Below are 21,554 nucleotides of genomic sequence, written 5' to 3'. Positions count from 1 at the left end.
CGAACAACCTTTCGCACTCACACTCACACCTAGGGACAATTTAGAGTGTTCAATCAGCCTGCCATGCATGTTTTTGGAATGTGGGAGGAAACCGGAGCACCTGGAGAAAACCCACGCAGGCCCGGGGAGAACATGCAAACTCCACACAGGGAGGCCGGAGCTGGAATCGAACCCGGGACCTCTGCACTGTGAAGCCGACGTGCTAACCACTGGACTACCGGGCCGCCCTATTTATTTTTATTGCAATACATTTCACTGGAGTCTTTAAGTTGTTTTTTTTTTGTCTCTTGTTTGTTTAGGGTTTTCTATATTTAAACAGAGTTTGTATTGAGTCAACTTGCACAATAGAAAAAAACATTCATGAAACCTGTGCAATTTAAAAACATGCAAGACAATCAAAGATACCAGAATGAAGTTTTAGCCCTTCAAACTTAAAAAAAAAACTACAGTATATTTTAGTACAGGTCAGACTAACTGCAAATTACAATCCAATGTATTTGTTTTTAAGCGCACTTAAGCATGTATTTAAGGAGACGTATTTCCTTTCTCTACATTCAAGTGCAGTGTGAATGTTTAAATGGCGGCTTACGACAGTCCATCAACTTCAGCAATGAACCCTCGGCTTTGTTTTTGAGGATCCCTCGGCGCCATACGACGTTGCTGTATTTTTCATGTGGACATTATGGTGGTCCTGTACTTGTCGAGCTGCGCATCTTTTTCAGTCGTATAAAAAAAGTGTGAGAACCGCAGACGTAGGCATTGATGCTAATAGGCTAACGAAATGGTTTACGCAATCGCCACCGCCAACAGAAGTGAATGCAAATCATCAACAGTCGGAAAAAGTCCTATCGAGGAAATTTTCTTTTATGAAGCTGTCACATAATCGACATTTTTCCCTTCATTAAATCATTGTCCACATTTCAACCAGACGGAGATTTTTATTGCTCACTTTGGATGTGGATGAAATGTTTTAAAATAACATTGTGACCTCCTCAACAATTGGTCATCTGGCAACGAGGACCCTTCACGACCACACCGGCAAAAGTCTGGCCTGTCAGAATTTTTGTTCGTTTTCCCCTTTCCTAACTCTCTTTATTTATTTATTTATTTATTTATTTTGCATCTTCTAAGCAGAGAAGAAACCCACATGTCAATGCATGTTTTTATTTCCTCCATACCCATGGCTAAAAAGCAAAGCGTGGAGAGTCTCTCGCTCTCTTTGTGCTGTTATTGTACAGCTATGTTGGCCAGGGAAAACCGCTTCTTCCTGGACAACTGCACCGTGTTGTTTGTGGTTCCATCAAATGCTCCAGCTTGTGATGCAGCAAAGTGTTGTATCCAAATGAATTTGTTTCTCTATTGCAGCGAGTTTTGTTTACAAGGCTCAATCGGCAGGTGTGCGGATGTGAGTCTAATTTGTTCGTGATTGTCCAGTTCAGCCGCGTTCAGCGAGAGCAATTTCAAGCTAAACGTGGTGAATATTAAGTGGTTTTGGTGGTGATTTCTGACCGTGAGAAAGGAAAATAAGCAAGTGCTTCAGATCAACAAATAAATGAAGCGATATATCGTACCTTGGTGAAGGTAATAAATTGCAATTCCTGGTGCCTGTTGGAGTTCCAGTTTGTTTCTCGACTGTCAAAAGTGGTTTAAAGTAACTAACTGTCATGCCAGTGGGAGCAGGTGGTGGAGACTTTTGGCTTTTTGTGGACTTATTAGCTTGAGGCAATCTTTTTATCCCGCTAAACTAAATGCGCATAAACAGTAAGTCTACCCATTTTGGAGACAAATCGTACACCCTTGCTGGTTTGCATCTACACACACATAAGTTCTGTCTTCATTTTTGTGTCTGGCAACATGGATGCATTTTTTTTCTTTTCTTTTACTGCTTACAGCGATGACAAATGGCATTCAACTGAAGTAAACCATGCATGTCTCAGTGAACAGCTGTTACATGAACTACTTTTGTTTTTGCCCCGAAACAAAATTGTTCTCCAGAAAACAGGTCAGAGTTGGGATTTATTATAGTGTAACGGGGTCACAGAGTTTTGGTGTTTGTGTGGCAGGTAAAATGGGGCACCCTCGCAATTTTTTTTTTTTGTCTGCACATTGAATATCTCTCTCTCTCTGTATAACACACACACACACAAATAAAAACCATTTGCTCAAAAAAGTAGGGTACTTAAACTCGCGCCACTTGGCTCATCCCCATTTCAGCTATACCTGTCAGTGTTTTAGTTACATTTTTTAAATTCCTTATTTACACCATTCCTCATTATGTAATCCACAGAGATGGCAAGCTGGGTCTCCCTCCTCCTCTTCCTCGCCTGGCAGTCGACATCCGCCTCCCAGGAGGGTTTCCTCGAGTTCACCTCGGACACGCCTATCAACAACGTCGTGCAGGACCCGCGTACGGGCCGCGTGTATGCGGGGGCCATCAATGCCGTCTACCAACTAAGTTCGTCACTGCGGCCGGAGGCCCTGGCAGTGACGGGCCCTCGGAATGACGCCAGGACGTGCACGCCGCCCGCCTCGGCCTGCCAGGACACCAAGCTCATGGCCAACCTCAACAAACTGCTGCTGGTTCACCCGTCTAACGGCTCGCTCATCGTGTGCGGCAGCCGCTACCGGGGTATCTGCTCACTGCTCAACCTGTCCAACGTGGAGCAGGAGCTCTACTACAGCGACAACAAGGGAGAGAGGACTTATGTGGCCAGCATCGAGGACAACGTCAACGTGGTGGGCGTCATGTCCACCTTCACCAAGGAGCAGCACAAGTTCGACGTGTTTCTGGTGGGCAAAGGCTACGGGAGCCTCGACAGCACCAAGATCATCACCACGCGCATTCTGCAGGATTTCCGCGAATGGGTGGTGTTCGAGAGCATCATCGAGGCCTCCACTATACAGACTATGCCCTTCGGGCCCAGGTACCTGCACGACTTCAGGCACGCATTCGCCGCCGACGGCTTCGTTTACTTCGTCTTCTCCAGAACGCTGGACGGTACCGACAACAAAAACGTGACCTTTGTGTCGCGCCTGTGTGAGAACGACCACCATTTGTATTCCCACACGGAGTTGCAGCTCAAGTGCGGTCAGGATAACCAGTACAGCAAAGTGCAGGCGGCCTACGTGGCCACGCCGGGAAAGGAGCTGAGTCGGGTCATGACAGAATGGGGCACGTACGGGAAGGTCCAGCCCTGGAATAAAGTTCTCTTCATGGTGGCCAGCTCGGAAGGTGACCACAGTGACTCGGCTCTGTGCATGTACACTCTCAACGCCATCAACGAGCGTCTGGTTGACATCATCACGGCCTGCTACAGCGACTTGGGGAAGATTTCGGGGTTCCCCGCCGTTGACATTCCGTACTCGTCAAAGACGGCGGAATTCTGCACCTCCAAAATTGCGGTGAGGGCCTCATATAAACTGCACTGGGTGACATCAACAGTGGGCGTTGTTTCGCGCCTTCCACTGTCGAGTGCCTCAAGAAACCTTTGCGTTCTTGTCTCTTACAGAAGGACACGTTAGAACAGTACAAATGCGGCGGAGATTTCCTGCCGACGCCTCTTGCCAGTAAGCCCCGATTCGCCTTGAAATCCAACGCGGTGCTGACCAAGCCGGGCCTTCTCACTGCGGTCGCCATCGCTGTGGAGAACGATCACACCGTTGCCTTTTTGGGCAACAACCAGGGAGAAGTCTTCAAGGTGAACTTGTCGCCGAATTCCTGCCTGACTGAACATCTTTTTAAGGCAACTCCACATCTTGTTCTTTTTTTTCCCCTCACAGGTTCACTTGACGTCCACGTCGTACGTGTACGGCAAGGCCCCTGGTGACACTTTGGGGGAGAAGGTGAACAAGAACCTTTTCTTCGACATGGAACACAGTCACCTCTACATCACCACAGACAAAAAGGTGCCTCGACCGAGTCTCATTTGATCAACTTGAAAGCTTAAAAGGAGCGCTTTGAACTGAAAATGGATACAACTGAGCTTGCGCTAAGCCAATTACATAACAGGACAAAACAATGGTTCGATGTGATAACATTTCAATGACAGTTGCGGGTTTTCCTGGTTCTTTGGACATTAAAGTTTGACAACCTCAGCCATGAAGGGAAATGTGAAATACTACGTCTACGTTGACGTGCCTCAGAGTGTAACATAATTCATTTCCCATCCTATTTAGCTATGTGTGTAGCATCATTTTCTCTGCGGACACCTATTAAATTGCCTGTCTGATACTTCAAAATTGGATATGCTCCGCTTTAACGCAATTCCTGCCATACTTCTCTGAAAAGTGTACTCAGTCAGCCAAGCCCTTAATTCCGGTGTTTCACAGTTACATGTGTATCATAGGTTAGCTTAACAATTAGCTTGGCTTTTAATTACTACTTGTCATGCCTTTGTGAGAACAATAGTCGACAGATGTGTCGCTTATTCGTCGGCTTGGAGGTGACGATTGACTCGGGAGCGATTTCATAACATATTTCGCCACACTAGTAGCCAGTCAAAGCTTGTTGATACTTAGCTAGTCGTGGCGTACGTAGCATTGAGCTTATGTCGGCCCGCCTACGTCCTGTGGATAAGTGGCATAAGCGCATTGCGGCCACGTTAACATTCTTGTGTCCAGCTCAGCGAAGCTTTCTGGGACAGTCTCCGTGGTTCGGAGAAAAAAAAAAGTAAATAATTGTGATTCAATTGTGATTTTTGCTATTCAGGGTGTTATTCAATGAGCCGCAAAATGCAAATGTGGAAATCAAAGATCGTCGTTTGCGCCGTTGAAGTTTCAGTATTCTCCCTCTGGCCATGGAAAGTGATTGATTTGTTAATATTCATGAAGATTGTGTGAAATGTGTGACTTGAATGACATAGAAAGCGAGTTTCATTTTCTCTTATATTTTACACTTCATGATAATCGAAGATGGTGGGCTGTTTGTTCAAGGATGACCAGATGAGGAAAAACAAATCAAATGGCTTTCTTGATTTTGATGTTTTTCTAAATGCAAATATTATTGCTAAATCTTGGGGGGGGGTGGGGGGAAGAAAACGCAGTTTTTGACCTGAACGTTTTTTCTGCTTTGGTCTTGGTGCATCAATTGATTGTTGTCTAAGAAGCTCACTATTATATAATAAGATAAGATATCCTTTATTCGTCCCACACTGGGGAAATTTACAGTGCACAAATACAAATTTATATGCACAACGTATCCCTCACTACCGCATTCTTATTTACTCGTTGTTAGTCTTCAAATAGAATAGATAAAGATGCCTGTTGGTAATTTGAAGATTTGGAGAAGGCGAGACAATGTTTGTTGTTTCTTGCTACTTTATAAAGATGTCCAGCTTGTAGTCGTGTAGGAACAAGAAGCGAATCTTTTTATCATATGTTGTGCGAGACCACAGCCAAAGACAATTGGGGTTACTATGGGGCAATCGTTTCAAAACAAAAGAATAAACAGCCCATATAATGTCTCAAGGGGGAGGTAGACGTGCTGCTGTTCTGTCTTTCCTCCCATAAAATGGGCAGACAAAATCATTCATTCTATATCAAAAAGAAAACCCAGACAGAATCTTTAATGCACCTACTTTGACATTTATTGTGTGACACTCAAGGCCAAGCTGTGCATTACCTGCAGTGCTTAAAAAAATAATAATTAAAAAAAAAAAAAAGAAAGAAAGAAACCATAAAGGACGCCCAGAAATTAATTTTCAAACCATCCCTGGGGGGGAAAGTGTGGGAATTGTGTGCGCCAAGGAGGAAAGAGCTGTTTGCTGTTCCTGTCTGATAATCGACTGCTCATAAATTGTTTCTAAATCCCCTGTCATATTCATGGCAGTGTTGGGGTTTTAACGCCGCTGACACCTTACCTCGGCTTGGTTATATAATATAAAGGGAAAAAAAGAGAAAAAAATCAGTTCTTCGCTTTAGCTGCGCCATAAAGCCAAATTGTGCATGAAAAATACATCTGCCTCTGCTGTTGCATGGCAGAAGAATAATATTTTTTGTCTTAAGTGGACCAAGAGACAGAACATCAGTGGGATTTTTTACCAGAAATGAGCAGAATGTATACATATTTAAAAAAAAAAAAAAAAAAACTGCATTGCTGATGTTTCATGAAATGCATGTCCAAATATATATTTTTAATGGATTTTTAAAAAATATTTCAAATTTGTCGCTCTCCAGTAAAACACTTGCGGCTCCATTTTTTTCATTAATTACAATATTTGCAATATTTAAATTTTCAATATTTTTTTTTCTTGATGTTTCTTTTCACAATTTTTTTTATGTTCTTTGGCTCATGGAAGGGATTCCTCTAATGTCCATGCATTTCAGTGGCTCCCAAAAACAAGGCACCACTGGGACCACACATGCACCGGAGACATTCTAAATCACATCAGCTTGTGATTTCCATCGTTGTGGACAGCAGTGGAGGTAGCGCCGGATTGTGGATAAAACAAATGGATTTTGACTCCCTCGAGGGCGGGACAAAAGTACGCGCTCAATTATTCAAGTAGACTTCTTTGCGACGTCCCGTGCCTCGGAATCCGCCCCGCCGTGCCGAGTCGTCTTCCCTCGGGTGACTGCTGACTGATCACGTGACGTGTGCTCATGCCACAGATCACCAAGGTGCCCGTGGAGACGTGCCTTCAGAAGAAGGACTGCCATTCCTGCGTCAATATGAGGGACCCGTATTGTGGCTGGTGTGTGCTGCAGGGCAGGTGAGAAACAAACACACACACACACACACACACACGCACACACACACACACACACACAAACGCACAGAGGCAAAGTTCCAGCTCTCCGGCACTCGGGAGTGTTTTCCACAGTGTTTTACGGTGGACGTTTTTACTAACTCACATTGTTAATATCCCGTCTCTTTCTCGGTGCAGCCAGCAGAAATTAAAGCGGTTTGTCAGCTGCGTGCGGCGAGATGCACTCTATGCCGGCTTCTATTCATGCGTACGATGCTGTTGTTTGCCACATATTTGCCAGGATTGATTGGAGAGATCAATAGCTGTTACATCTACCTGAAGCTTCATTTTGTTAGATGGTATTGCTTGATATGACTACTCTCTCTTTTCAACTATTTTAAACCTCTGTTAGTTGGCTAGCTGGTTCATTAGCATTAGAATAAAGTTTTACAGCAATAGGTTTTTAGGAGGGAAAAAAATAATCATTTGTAGTTCACTAATCATTTTATGCAGATAAAGTAAAAATGGTGGGGGAATCAATGTGTAATTTTTCAAAAAGTTGCAATTTGTCAGCATACATTGAAAATATGAGAAAAGTTTGTACTTTTGCAGTAATAAATTCAAAATGAGCGGAAAATCAAGTCATCATTTACACTTTTTTTCAATTATTGAAGATGATGTAGATTTATGAGAATAAAGTTGAGATACTGCATGAGGGAGTGGTAGGGGCTGGTCGCATTTTAGGAGGGTAGGGGATTCATTCATTCATCTTCCTAACCGCTTGATCCTCACTAGGGTGGCGGGGAATATTAGTCTAAATTCTAACAGATTAAAATTAAAATGTTTGTCATCTTAAATTGTCATTTTTCTCAAGAATAGAAATTTGCCATTTCAAAAGTTAGGGAAAGATTTGCAACCGACCAGTCTGCAGTTAGCATTTGGTGCTAACGTAGCAGACGACCTCCTTGCTCTCGGACGGATGGATGGATGGCTACTAGATAGTTAGATAGATAGATGCGTATTAAAACAATGCATCTGTATTGATAGGTGCAGTATCCATTGCTATTTCGAACAACATTGTGGAAAAATGTATCAACATTTCTGAAGCCTTCGAAATGGGGGGTTTAGACTTTTGTGTGTGTTGTGTTTTGAGATGTGGAAATGATTTGTTGGGGTCTGTGTGTGTGTGTGTGCGTTTGTGTGTGTGTGTGTGTGTGTGATGGGGGTGGGGGGCTTCACGTGGCGTCTGCAGGTGTACCAGGAGGTCGGATTGCCGACGGGCAGAGGAGAAGAATGGCTGGCTGTGGAGCCCGAGGCAGCAATGTGTCAAGATCGTCTCCTTCTACCCTCCCAACCTCTCCTGCAAAAAGAGCCAGAAGGTATCTCTCTCTCTCTCTCTCTCTCTCTCTCTCTCTCTCTCTCTCTCTCTCTCTCTCTCTCTCTCTCTCACACACACTCTCTCACTCATTTTTCAGTCTTTGTTCCATCTATTTGTTCTTCACACAGTCAGCGTGATGAATGGTCGCCATTGTAAATCCAAAAGCCGGGGCTCAAGTTTATTCCTGCTCCGTATCGACCCGTCCTCAAACCCCCCCAAAACTGACTTATTATAACTGAACCATTGAAGATGGAGCGACTGCATTTCTCGCCTGGGACTTCTTTTCCCTCTTTCTTCCTCTTGTATTTGCCTTTTTCATGCGTGTTGGAAAACCGCACACTTTTTTTTTTTTTTTTTGGACGCAGTTCCAAAAGAATGTGAGCGCCAGAAGAACAGCACACCCACAGGAGATGTAAGGTGGTGGAAGCATTTATTGAAGAATTAACATTTCCAGGCAGCAGTCTTTTTGAACTCTGAAGAACAATATTTGCTTTTCAGAATTTCCACATTTTCAAGGTAGAATTATAGCGTTAAGAGATATCTTGCGGATGCTTCCACATTTTTTTAACAGATCCACACCATTGAAACCCTTGAGCCCATTCAGTACATGTACAGAACTATTTTTCACATTCCCCAAATTCTCACCCCCCCCGCCCCTCAAAAATGAATGCCAAATTAAAAGTTGATTTTACAGTATTGAAGCTGCTAGCAAGGTTTGGATGTAGCCTATCTTCTTTCCCGCCTCCCTCCATCTCATCTCTGCCCAAAGGAATTTCCCCCAGCTCACTGTCACATTAAGGCTGTCTCGTTGCGAGCATGACTCGCTAATGATCAACTATTGCCAAAAAGGAAATGGTTAGCAGTTTGATGTTGTTTTTTTGGGGGGAGGGGGGGATGTACAATCAACTTTGGATGAGCCTCTATGTATCAAAACATACGAACAGGTGTTACTCCTTTATTTATTTATTTGGTTATTTATTTAGCTAGCGAGCTAGCTAGCGGAGTGTCTATTCCTTTCCAACGTCAAATTTCATTTTAACAGTTGCTGTTATAATTATTTAAAATTTTTGCTCTGCTTTCACGTGTTTGTCGGTTTGACCCCTCTCAAACTAGCAACTAGCAAGCGTTCTTGGTTTGTTTTTTTGCTTTTTTGGTTACTCTTTTTCTCTCGGTTTTGTGCCCTTCAAACAGCACGTACAGTATTTGTTTCTGTTGTTGCTGTCCTTTGCTTTTACTTTGTGCTCTCTTTTTCTCCTATCTTTTGGTCCACTTTCAACCCGCATTCGAGCAGGTAGTGATGGGAATTGGAAAAACGGCTTTTTTTAAGAACCACATCCCAGTAATATGATTCCTAAGAATTGTTTGTTAGCTTGCCTGATAATTCTGCTTACCGATTCCTGTCAGGAAAACAACAAAAACAAAAACAGCTTCAATTGACCTGCTTTCTCGGGTGTGATTCAACCGATATGGTGTTGAGGACGTTAGAAGAGGAGGTAGCGAACCAATAACTAGCACTAGCGCTGCCGGTGAAGCAAAGTGCTGACAACCCGTCATCACAAGAGACATTCGAGAGACACCTTTCTGAGTGAGGGTGGCAGTTTTACTAAAAAGTGGAGTTTTACTCTCACGCGCGAAATATTTTGCAAAACCGGATTGCGTGTGCTTTTTTTTTTTTTAACTATTATTTGCTTTGTCTAAATTAGTATTAGATCAAGTTGAGGGCAAAGAGAGCACTGTAAATATTCCCAAAAGTGTAAAATATAGTGAAACCTATGCATAGGAAAAAAAGGCTATACCAGGTAGATTAAAAAATCCTTGGAGAACTGATGAAAGCGAGAAGTTATTCTCACTCTCAGTGAAAGTTGTATCATAGTAGCCCAAATATTTTTTCCCCCCCTTTGGACTGATAAGATTGGAACTGAGCAATTTCCTCAGGCACCGTGATATCTTGTATGGTATACCAAAACGACATTGACCTTTTTGGTCTTTGACATACATTGAGAAATAAATCACTTTGTCCACTCGCCCACCGCCACCACAAGACTGCATTATGCCTTGTCAGTATCCCCCCAAACAAAAATCTCCTTCGCAGTATGGTGTACACTGTGAAGGAGATTTTTCCAGATCCCACACTGTGCCCCCTCCCATGTAGCATAGTTTGGGAGTCCCCCCCCCCCCCACACACTCTTCTTTCCCCTTTTACTTTTTCTCTACTAAGAAACAATATCTTTTCATGCTCCTGGGACAGGTCGAAACTACAAAATGAATTTCTTTGCTCTGTATTCGTATTCGCAATTCCATTTATCGCATTGAAAATCGCTCACCAGCAGCTGTCGTCTTTTGAATTTGCCTTTGTGCTCTCTTCTCTCTGTTAGTCCACTCTCAAACAACATACAGTACTTGCAGGTGTTCATCCTTTTGCCCCCTCTCAACCGCTGCTGCCATCCCAAATATTAAAAAAAGAATAATAATTGCAAACCAATGTGAAGGACTCACTTGTTGACATTCCATTCCATCCTAGGTGAAGATCAATATTCCTTCATTGCCCACCATCGGCCCCTCAGACCGCCTGCAATGCTCCTTCAAGTCGATCCAAAGCGACGCCGTCATGTCTGACTCTGGTCAGGTCTCGTGCGATCTACCCCACCCTTCGCACATCCCGCACACCACCGATCACCAAGGTACGATGTATGGCTTTTTCACCATTTTTATTTAATCGCCCAAGGGGGAGTTGCAGTCATAAATAAATGACTGTCTTGCAATATAAATGAGCCCACCTTTATTAAATATAAAGCAGTGGAAAATATGCACTCGCGCTTTTTCACTGCAAGAAGTGTTGGAATTACAGTATCGGTGGATCACAATTACAATCATTTGTATTATTTAGAGTAGGCGAGAGCGTTGACTGTGGACTGAGAGGAACATTGATCGGTTGGTCGGCAGTCCGAAAGCAAACTTTTACCGTGATAGCAGGATTTCTACATTTTATTTTTTTATATATATACAAATCCCGTATGTACCCACAGACTTTGTGGCTGTGCCGGTGAAGATCTTCGTCAACGAGACGGTGGCGTTGGCGACCCGAGACTACCAGTTCTACAACTGTGCGGCCACCGTCATGAAGTCGGAGAACACGCCGTGAGTGCCACGCAGACATCCTGCTGACACCGTGCGGTCATGTGTGTGTGTGTGTGTGTGTGTGTTGCACGCGCACATGCGTGCAAACACCTGAATGGAAATGGTAATGCCTTCTGCATTTTTATCCACTTTTTTTTTTTATTAGCACGCAATGGAAATTGCCTGTTTCCTTGTCATTAATCAAACTAGGAAAGTCGATCTCACTACGTTTTCTTTTTTGCTTCCAATTTTTTTTTCCCCCCCTACGCATGCCGCGGCGCTCGTGATGAACGAGCTTTGCTTTTGTGACATGGGGGCAGATTCATTTTGCTGTCAGCGACATGGATTTTCATGCCTGATGCCCTTTGATGAGTTTGCATGTTTAAACGTGCTGCTTTTTATTATCTGAGATTACATTGAACGCAACAAGAAAAGTCACACCCGGTCACCCACATGGTTAGCGTCTCTCTCTCTCTCTCTCTCCCTCTCTCACATTGTAAGGTTCCGGGTTTGAAGACCAGTTCTGAGCTTGTGTGTAGAGTTTGCATCGTCTCTCTGCTTTCCTTCCAAAGACCCAAGAAATGCATTTCAACTCTAAAATATCAATTGATCTAATTGATCTCTAATGATGGATAGGAATATGGATTGTTTTGCCCAAAATGATCAAAATTACAGCATTGTTATATGAATTATAGAAATATGTCAGGGATTGACTAATAGTAGTCCTGCAATTCCAAATGTTAACTTGCACAATATAAAAAGAGCTGAAACAACAATCCTCAAAAAAAAGTTTATAAACAGAAATCTGAGACGAATACACAAATCTGACAATATATACAATGATCAGGCCAATAAAAAAGAAAAGACAAATCTTAAACAAAAATAGACAACTTGTGAAAATGTAAAATAACTTCAAAACAGAATTATTTAAAAAAACTAAAAAAAAGACAAAACAAATTACAATTTTAGAAAAAAAGAGAAGTATAGAAAATGAGAATAGTAGAACACTTGGATTGCTCTACCCTAAGCGGGACAACACGTCTGAGCCAATGCTGTGTTTTCAGTTGTATGTCGTGCGTGGCCAGTTCGTGGGGCTGCCAGTGGAACACACACGACCACACCTGCAGCGACCTGGACGACAGCGCACCCCCGGCCCCTCACGTCATCAAACACCGACAGGTTCGTCTTCTCCTCACCAGTGTGGCTCGCCTCACAAAAAGTTTCTGGCTGTCTAAATGCTGACTGAGAAAGTCATTAAAAAAAGGGGGGGGGAGTAATCCAGCTATCAGCTGTCGTCATCTTACGGGACATTTATTGGAGGCTGTGTCAATTTACAAGTCAGCAGATGTTGGCCTGATACGCTTCCTATCTGTGGCTGCAGATGAGATTTTCCGTTCCAGTGCAGTAGTTTTCCGCATTTGCATTGTAAACGAGCACGGTGCGCAGTCGAGCGCAGACCTCCGCCAAGGCCAAGCAATCCAAGATACTTTTTTTGGGCTTGTCACTGAGTTTCCTTCCGCTAAAATATGAATAGTGGCATGCAAAAATATGCCTGAGAGACGTTTAATATTCATGCCGCGGGCCCATGTTGATGATGTCATTATTAGTGTGCCGTGCAGTGGCGGTCCGAGCTTCAATGCTATACCACCCCGTGGCACATAACGTAGAGCAGAACAAAATGACGCACAAAAAGTAAGTCGACCGCACGTGCAACTGTGCAAAAAAAAAAAAAAAAAAAAGAGGCAATTGTCTGGAACAAAAAGAAGCTTTAAACCGAATTTAACGAATAAGAAGACAAAATGAACTTCATAGCGCCAGCTGGAGTTTCATTTTATAAAACACAGCAGCAAAAACAGGCAAGAATTTTTTTCTTTCATCTTGGGGATGATATGATTCCGGTATTGCAGACTAGAGTGCTGTCCGATACCAAGATCAATCCGACGCAATATCAGCAGGAACAATGCATGCTTTTAGTTAATATTTTGTGTAAAATACTTCACCTAGGATGGAATGGAGACTTAATCAAGTCATACTTTTCAAACAACGGGCAATAGTCAGCAACAGTGGGTATGAGATAGGTATGTGAAATTTTGAGTTACATACCTTCAACCTCAACCATGAGAATCGACTGCACTCGAATAGAATAAATTCAAAATAAATTGCAGTGCAAAATAAATTCAAGGACCCTGAGAAAAGGCGAGACAAGAAAATTATAGTCGTTAATGTGCAGAAAAATCATTCAGGCTGACTTCAGTTCATTCGGAATCCTTGTTTTTTTTATTTTGTCTTTTTTTTTTACATTCACACTGTTTGATAGAAAGGCAGGACCGGATTGCAGAATGGACTGTTTGTGGACTGTATAAAGAGCTAAAGTCGAAGATTTGGCATGTGGATTGATAGAATCTGATACTGTTTTTAAAGATGATATCAAACTGATATCAATATCAGATCAGGACTGTGTTGTCTTACCGATTGCTCTCCTTACCCCCTTTGCAATATATTGAATGTTTTTGCATGGGGTTAAGTGACATTAATAAGGGAGATTTGGAATGTAACCAATGACGGGACGTTCCCGTCATTATCTTCTCTGTGTCCATCTACCTTCGGTGTAAAAGTGCAGATTGTAATGACGTTGACCTTGAAGTATGCGTTGCGGTAACTCTCCAGGGAGCGAGGTGTCCACAGTTTGAGAATCCCGACCCCATGCTGATCCCGGTGGGCTACAAGAAGTCAATCAGCTTCGAGGGCATCAATCTGGACCTTTACCAGGTATGCCGCGATTCACCAATTCCCCACGCGCGGCTCCTTCCAAAGCCAGCCGGGTGGGTCATCCCCCTCTGCGTGTCACCCAGGGTCGCGTTTTCACCATCGGCACGGAGCTCATGAAGAACGTGGAGGAGGAGGTCAACTTTGAGGACGGACCTTTCTACATCTTCAGTGGATTCAATGTGAGTTTTCTTACAGTGTTGTAATTAAATAACTATACCCACCCGCAAAATGTTTCTGGTTTGAATCTACCGCCCCCCACAACCCATACACTTTAAAAATGATTGCGTTTATGAAAACATACTCCCTCATTATTATGAATGAAGGTTTAGTTACAATTTTGACATGTACGGAGCAGCCCAGTGTTGCACTCGGCACTTTTTTTGGCTTATGTGTACATCGGTATGTTGATATAAGGCAGTATTATTCAGAGACTTTTTTTCCAGACCGATACCAGTATGAGTACCACTGCAGCTGTAGTACTTATGATCCATCTATTCATAAAATTTCAATTAACACAATGACAGATAATTTTGGGCAAAGGCCTTTCGGTCTTTCGGACGTATCTTATGATTGAGTGATGTGTCAAATGGCCACAGTGTAGCGCCCCTTACTGGCAAGGAAGACTTACTCGCTGCCAGATTTGTCAAGTCAAGTCAAGTCAAGTCAACAGTATTTATAGAGCACTTTCAAACAGCCATCGCTGCATACAAAGTGCTGTACATGGAGCGATTTGTAAAGATTTGTAATTAAATATGTATTCATTTATTTATTTTGCTTTAAGTATTGTGGCTGATATCAGCATCCTTCACAAGTGTGTGACACCTGAAATTAAGACCAGTATTGGCCTGACCTTTATCATACTTGCTCACCCATAAAGATATTTTTCATTTGTTTATGAAATATTGTGACAGTTGTGACTCTGAACAATATTGTACTGAGTGTCATGAAACTTTAAATGCCAAAATCCCATGAACGGAGATAGCTGACTCGAGTTCTCAGCGTCTCATGTCAATTGGCACACGTTTCATATGGCTTTGTTTACCCTGGCAGAACATGTGAAACAACTCGCCACCGGGGTTCAAATTACATGTAACTACGGGATTAGATTAGATTAGTGCAATGCAGATTTGCTTCTAACCAGAAGTGCATAAACCGCAATTAATTAGCATATATCGTGTGAACAGCGTGCGCGATATCTGTTTCTGTGGGTATAAAAAGGCTGTGAAGGCCATTGAGTTCAGTCAAATCTGTTCAATCTACATAGTGCACAGTGTGTTTTGCAATGTACAGTATCATTATCAGAGGAGAACAAAAACAAGATAATACAAAATGTAAATTTGCATCGTCTGGAAATGTGGATGATTTACGCGATGCACAGAATTGCATTATAAACGTACAGCAGCGCCAGCTAAGTAAAGCCCAATAAATAAATGATAACGATATTAAAGCTTTCATATCTGTAGTTGGCCTGGGCGAACTATTTCGCCTCATTGATATAAATGAGGCTAACCTCCACATTACTTACTTTATTTTGCTTAATTAATGCCAAACACTCCTCTTATTGAACACATTGCCACCTATGTAAAATAATGGCAATTTTTTTTTTCAGAAAACAGAAAATTGAACCAAATACTGATTACACAGGAATTTTATTTCCGAATAATTTCATTTCAAGGGTAGAATTGAATGATCTGTTGAATAAAGGATATAGCCATTTTTAACAAAGCATCCTCACTCAGTTAATGTTGAAAGCCAAAAAATACATTTTTATTTTTATTTTTTTACAAAATATGACTTGGGCCATTATTTTAAGAAGGTGACAATATTGAGACCATTTGTCGATGCTTAGCGTGGTTGATTTGTGGCTGACGTCAAGCTGAAAATTGAGCTGGTCTCAACAGAATCACGCCAGTCATCATGAAAATGTGGCGTCAAAAAAAAAAACAAACACATTCACACGCATTTTCTCTTAAAAGAGGCTCCCTTCATTTTTTGTGGTCAAAAATTGGGACACATGTCATGTCGGGATACAAAGCGAAATGCTCATAACCATTCCGCGTGGTGTTATTATTGAATGTTGAAGCTCACGCAGCTTTTTTTTTTTTAACCCCTGCCGGCTGTGTTCCTTTCCAATGTCACGTCTTCAGCAACAAAATATATCAGACTCCGTACGATATTTTATTTCATTTATATACCCTCCCCTACCCCCCCTTCCCATTCTCTCCACGGGACCATACCATTTAGTTGCAGCCGTAGGCCTCAAATGCCAACAATCTCGGAATACCGCATTAATAATTCATTTTCCCTCCCTACGATCTCCCTTCAGTTTTCCTATGACAAGTCACCGGAGACCAATGTTGTTCTTTACGTCAAGGACAAGGAGCTGGACAAGAAGATGGACAGCACCCTTAACGGTATGTTCGCGCATTTGAATTTCTCCACTATAATTCTTTTTCACAGGGTGCTGAGACCTCAGCCGAGGCTTCTTACAATTAAAATCGGACGATTGGGGATGCGCCAATACCGATACCAGATTTACATGTATTTCTGATACTGTCCAGACGTACGGCATTCTGGTGTATTTTCTGTTCTTCTCCTTATTGTTGTTCTTGTTTATTATGATTCTTTATTTTTCAGTCACACTGTACAACTGCTCAGTGGGACGAGAGGACTGCAGTCTGTGTAAGAACGCCGACCTCAAGTACAGATGCGTGTGGTGCGCCAAGCATAGGGCGTGTGTGTACGAGCAGCTCTGCGCCGCCGACCAGAACAACGCCAAGGACCCCCACGACGCCGAGTGCCCCGCACCCCAGATCACCGACGTGAGTCGTTCGGCGCCTGCCAAGCGTTTTCTTTTCTTCCGGCATTGGATTTTCATTCGGAGCGCTTTATAATGATATGATGTCCTTGTGTGAAAGGAGAAGTTTGTTTCTCCTTGAGGACCTTACATGTAGAAGCTGATTTCTCTCGTTCCATTGGCAGGTCAATTGTCTGACCACCTGTTCGCGTTTCCTAGCAACTAAATTCCGAGCTAGCTCATTGAACAGCAAATGGAGCATTGTGTCGTTACCGTTTGGCCTGGTAACGATAATACCATGTTGATATTGAGCGGTCGAAGGTCAGAAATTGGCAAGGTACCACTTAAAAGCAGAGGTGGGAGGGGTCAGGTGGCTCAAAGCTTTTTTAATTTTTTTTAAATGCAAAGGGAGGTGTAACCTATTTTGGTTGTTAAATTATTACATTTCTTCTACTATAACTTGTCCCCCCAAAAAACAACATGAAAATATGATATAAGGATCTCTAAAATTTAGGAGAGGGGGGGTCCTTAAATTCTCTTTCGGGGTACCGATTGTATGTGCATGATTCAATGTTGATTTGATTTGATTTGAAAACAGCTTTTACGAGAACAAAAGAAGGCTGATGAGGATTCCGCTTTTATACTGGAGGTGTAGCTTTCGTTTTACGTCAAAGGAATCAGGTCTGAATTTTACAGGAAAAAGCCTTCGTTGTAATTTTTCTGGTATGAAGTTGGAGGGGATTTTTTTTCGTTTGTTTGTAAATTGACAGGCGAAAGCCGTATTCTCGCGCAAACAAATGTACTGTCAAGATTCAGATAATCAACTGTTGGTTAAATGCCAGGGCGGCCCGGTAGTCCAGTGGTTAGCACGTCGGCTTCACAGTGCAGAGGTACCGGGTTCGATTCCAGCTCCGGCCTCCCTGTGTGGAGTTTGCATGTTCTCCCCGGGCCTGCGTGGGTTTTCTCCGGGTGCTCCGGTTTCCTCCCACATTCCAAAAACATGCATGGCAGGCTGATTGGACGCTCTAAATTGTCCCTAGGTGTGAGTGTGAGTGTGGATGGTTGTTTGTCTCTGTGTGCCCTACGATTGGCTGGCAACCGATTCAGGGTGTCCCCCGCCTACTGCCCGGAGACAGCTGGGATAGGCTCCAGCACCCCCCGTGACCCTAGTGAGGATTGAGCGGTTCAGGAGATGAATGAATGATTAAATGCCGTCCTTGTATGAAAGCCAAAGTTTGTTTCTCCTTGAGGACCTCGCAAGTGTGGCGGATCGGTGATTTTGTCGGCTTGCCTTTTTTGTTATTTAGAGGGGTTGGTGGGGAGAAAGTCATGTAATTACGCAAGAGCAAATGATTGTATTCATTCAGCAGTCAAAAGATGTTTGCTGGCTCAGCCAAGGCCAAACAAACAGACGAGCTCCTTTTTATTTTAACCGCTGCGTACTTTGACGTGCATTTTTAATACGGGAAGAACATCTCTCACCGACTTCATGTTTCTCAAGTTTGATGTTCAACTGCTGCTGGCTGCACGAGCTCATGAGAGCCAATATAAAAAAAGATGTCTATATTTCATAAAACTCTAAATTTATTGCAACCTTGACTTCTGAATTGAAATGGAATGAATAAAAATGTTCCAGCGTCATAGAGTCATAGTATCGTTGTATGCTACTGTCTTTCTGCTCTTTGTGTTCAAAGGGTTGTAAGTGCACCGATGTAAGTGCAACAATGTTGGCAGGAACCGCAGCGAGTGCTTGCAACTCAAGTCAAACATGCTCCGCTCTCTGTCATTCAGATCATCCCTCGCTTCGGCCCCCTGCAAGGCGGCATCGCCATCACCATTCGCGGCTCCAACCTGGGAATCCGCAAGGAAGACATAGAACGCATCACGGTGGTCGGGGAGCCCTGCGATCACAAGCTGGACAAATACTCCGTCTCCACCAGGTAATGCATAAGAGAAGGACTTTTATGGGAGTATAGTCAAAATTGTGTGTGTCATTAATTTATTATCTTTTTTTTTTTTTACATTTTAAATCACAAGTTTACCAGGAAAAGAAAGAAACATTTTAGGATGAATAAAGTTAGGAGCATGTCGTTGTACTTTAAAAAAAATTTTTTGTCCAAGTGCTCCAACTCCAACAAGTTGTAATTTTACCAGAATTTTATATGAATCGCAGTGTGGTGCTACGAGTTTGACATAGAAATATTTGGAGGGGGAACCCCCCACTCCCCACCCCCCGTCATGTCACAAAAGTGAAATCAAGATAACCAAAGAATTGTCACATTTTTGTGCATGAAAAACAATTAACATTTTACCTAGCGGAAATTTTTTTTTTAAAGTTGCACTTTCACCAACAAAAGTAGTCAAATAGCTTTCCTAAAATTCAATTTCAATAGAGCAAATTCATACAGCAGTCACGTTCCAAAGATTTCAACTTTCAAATCCAGATTCTCCCCTCCAAAAAAGCAAAATTTTACGAGACTAACTGAAATATTAACCAAAATATCAGATTTGTTTTTTTGGGGGGGTGGGGGGGGCACAAGCCATGAAGAGTCTGAGCACCTGTCTTTGTAATTTCAACTGTCAGATAAACGTGACGCAGTCAAAAGATGGCTCCAGCAATCATGTGGGCTAATGGTAACCCGTCGACTCAAATGACCAAGCAGTGAGTTCTCTTCCCAACATCTGGGGCCCATCAATCATTCAAATGTGACGGCTAAGGAATCCCAGCCATCGTTCCGCCTGCAAACCTCCCGATATGCATTCACGCAGCTCCTGGGAAAAAAAACTACAGGCCAGTTATTGATGGCCATACATTTTTAAAACTTTTTTTAAGTTGCTGCAGATGTGCTGCTGTTATGAAAGGAAAATAAAGTTATATTTTTGCAAGGGAAAAAATTTGGTTTTATAAGAATAATGCAGATATATTTTTTTCAATGATTAGGAGAAAAGAATGATGATTTTTATGAGATTAAAGTTAAAATGTTAGGAAAATAAAGCCTTTTTTAAAGTTATGTTTTTTTAAAAATAAAGTTTAAATATAAGGAGAAAAAAAGTCACATTTTTATTAGATTAAAGTATAACCCTTGGAGTATTAAGGTCATTTTGCAACGAAAAAATGGTCTCGTAAAATCCTATGGGAATGAGGATTTAATTTTCATGGCGAAGAAAGACTTAATTTTAGAAGATTCAAGTCATGTTAATTATGTTGTTTCTCTTTCCCCCCCTTCCTCCAGTGTGGTGTGCGAGATCGGCCCCGTGGCCTCTCACAAGCAATTCTCGGGCCAGGTGGACGTGGAGGTGAAAGGCGGAAAGAAAGGAACCTCCTCCATGTTCTTCACTTACAGGGTAAACACAATAAAGCAAACTTTTAGTTGACTGCAGTTATTTCTGACTCACAGTATAAATTGAAAATAAATAAATGAATAAATAAAATAAAATGAAATCTGTGCCCACTAATGGAAAGCCTGGCTGAGAAGGTCGTTCTTATGAACATTGAGGCCTTTTTTCCGGGAATAAAGTTGAAATTTTTTTGACAAAAATGTGTTTTTTTATGCGGAAAATGTCTGTGATGTCAGAGTATTACGCAAAAAAAAAAACTCAAAGTAGGTGTTTGAGCAGATGCTGCGCACTCGACCTCGTTTTTCTCTGTAAGACTTGGAACAGGCGGTGTTGCTTTTGAACTCGCCTTCCTTATCCCCAGCGGCGCTAAATCTTACCCCCTCCAGGGAGCGCTCCGCCTGAAGTGTTTGCTCAGCAAATTGAGGCGGATGTGCGATCTGTGTCCGATGAACGCAAGATTGAAGTTGGGAGTTTGCACGCGCCAACGAGTGTTTGCACGTGTGTGATTGAACTTGTAATACACGTATTCCTGCTTCGTCTGGCTACTCTCACCCAATGTTCCTTCTCGTCGACAGAACCCCATCCCCGAGGCGGTGACGCCCAGTCGCGGGCCCAAAGCCGGAGGCACCCTCATTACAATTAAAGGACGCTTTCTGGACACGGGCAGTAAGGAAGACATCCAGGTTACCATCGGAGATGTGGGCTGTGCTGTGTAAGGATTTGCACACAGTAGATATTAATAATAGTTTTCCTCCGGGGGCCACAGATGGACAAAAATCAAAGCGCAACTTTAACATTCTGTATCTTGAATTAATTTCAAAAGGCGTAAAGAGGCAGACAGAGGTTAAAAATATATATTTGTATGTGTAATATATGTGTGTGGGTGTTTATAACTAGCTAGCTAGCTAGGTAGCTAGCTAGCTAGCTAGCTCAACCGTCGGATTGTTTGATAGATAGGTTAACATAAACATTAACATATCGAAATGTTAATTTTAATGTAGAGCTTGTCCTAAATTTCTGAGAATAATGTCAAAACCAGAGTTGTAATATTTCAAAGAAAGATGTTTCAAGATGTTAAAAGAAGAAAGTCAACATTTTATGGAACATCAGACATACTCATCGGAATTTGATTTAATAAAGCTGTCAAGATATTTTTTTCACATTTTTAGGCATTAATATGAATCTCTTACAATAATCGTTATTAAAAATAATAGTTATCATATATTTATCATTATTATTCTTATGATTTTTGTTTTGTGAGTTATTTAGATATCGCAATAAATCTTTTGCTAGCAAAAATGTTGTATTATCCATTCATTGTATCATAACCCAAAATATTAATTGGGCATAAAATCATAACATTACCAGGGAAAAGTTATGAAATTACACATTGGTTAGTTTGAAGCGGTAAAGTTGGTCACGTCGTCAAAATACAAAGAGAATGAACAGCTCCCTGGAGTTAGCATTA

General features: G+C 42.2%; 2 protein-coding genes across 3 annotated transcripts in view; one reads left to right on the top strand and one right to left on the bottom strand.

Annotated features, from left to right (window-relative positions):
• The window catches only part of LOC127597570 (SRSF protein kinase 2-like), a 446,193-nt gene that overhangs the window by 310,330 nt on the left and 114,309 nt on the right, over window positions 1-21,554 (bottom strand). The gene's annotated exons all lie outside the window — the stretch shown is intronic.
• The window catches only part of plxnb2b (plexin b2b), a 171,222-nt gene that overhangs the window by 120,165 nt on the left and 29,503 nt on the right, over window positions 1-21,554 (top strand). For both annotated transcript variants that reach the window (XR_007961676.1, XM_052060665.1), the window contains exons 5-19: window positions 2,288-3,402; window positions 3,510-3,698; window positions 3,781-3,906; window positions 6,610-6,710; window positions 7,939-8,065; window positions 10,586-10,745; window positions 11,091-11,202; window positions 12,246-12,360; window positions 13,849-13,950; window positions 14,034-14,129; window positions 16,277-16,364; window positions 16,588-16,772; window positions 18,539-18,687; window positions 19,981-20,092; window positions 20,662-20,798. Coding sequence is in view for 1 of the 2 variants with exons in the window: in XM_052060665.1 (XP_051916625.1) it covers window positions 2,290-3,402; window positions 3,510-3,698; window positions 3,781-3,906; window positions 6,610-6,710; window positions 7,939-8,065; window positions 10,586-10,745; window positions 11,091-11,202; window positions 12,246-12,360; window positions 13,849-13,950; window positions 14,034-14,129; window positions 16,277-16,364; window positions 16,588-16,772; window positions 18,539-18,687; window positions 19,981-20,092; window positions 20,662-20,798 (2,912 nt within the window). In the remaining variant the exon portion in view is untranslated. The remainder of the gene's footprint in view (window positions 1-2,287; window positions 3,403-3,509; window positions 3,699-3,780; window positions 3,907-6,609; window positions 6,711-7,938; window positions 8,066-10,585; window positions 10,746-11,090; window positions 11,203-12,245; window positions 12,361-13,848; window positions 13,951-14,033; window positions 14,130-16,276; window positions 16,365-16,587; window positions 16,773-18,538; window positions 18,688-19,980; window positions 20,093-20,661; window positions 20,799-21,554) is intronic.

The sequence above is a fragment of the Hippocampus zosterae genome, chromosome 3 (assembly GCF_025434085.1).
Source record: "Hippocampus zosterae strain Florida chromosome 3, ASM2543408v3, whole genome shotgun sequence".
Classification (NCBI taxonomy): Eukaryota; Metazoa; Chordata; class Actinopteri; order Syngnathiformes; family Syngnathidae; genus Hippocampus; species Hippocampus zosterae.
The sequence above is the reverse complement of the archived record's forward strand: the minus strand, read 5'-3'. Positions and strand labels throughout refer to the sequence as shown.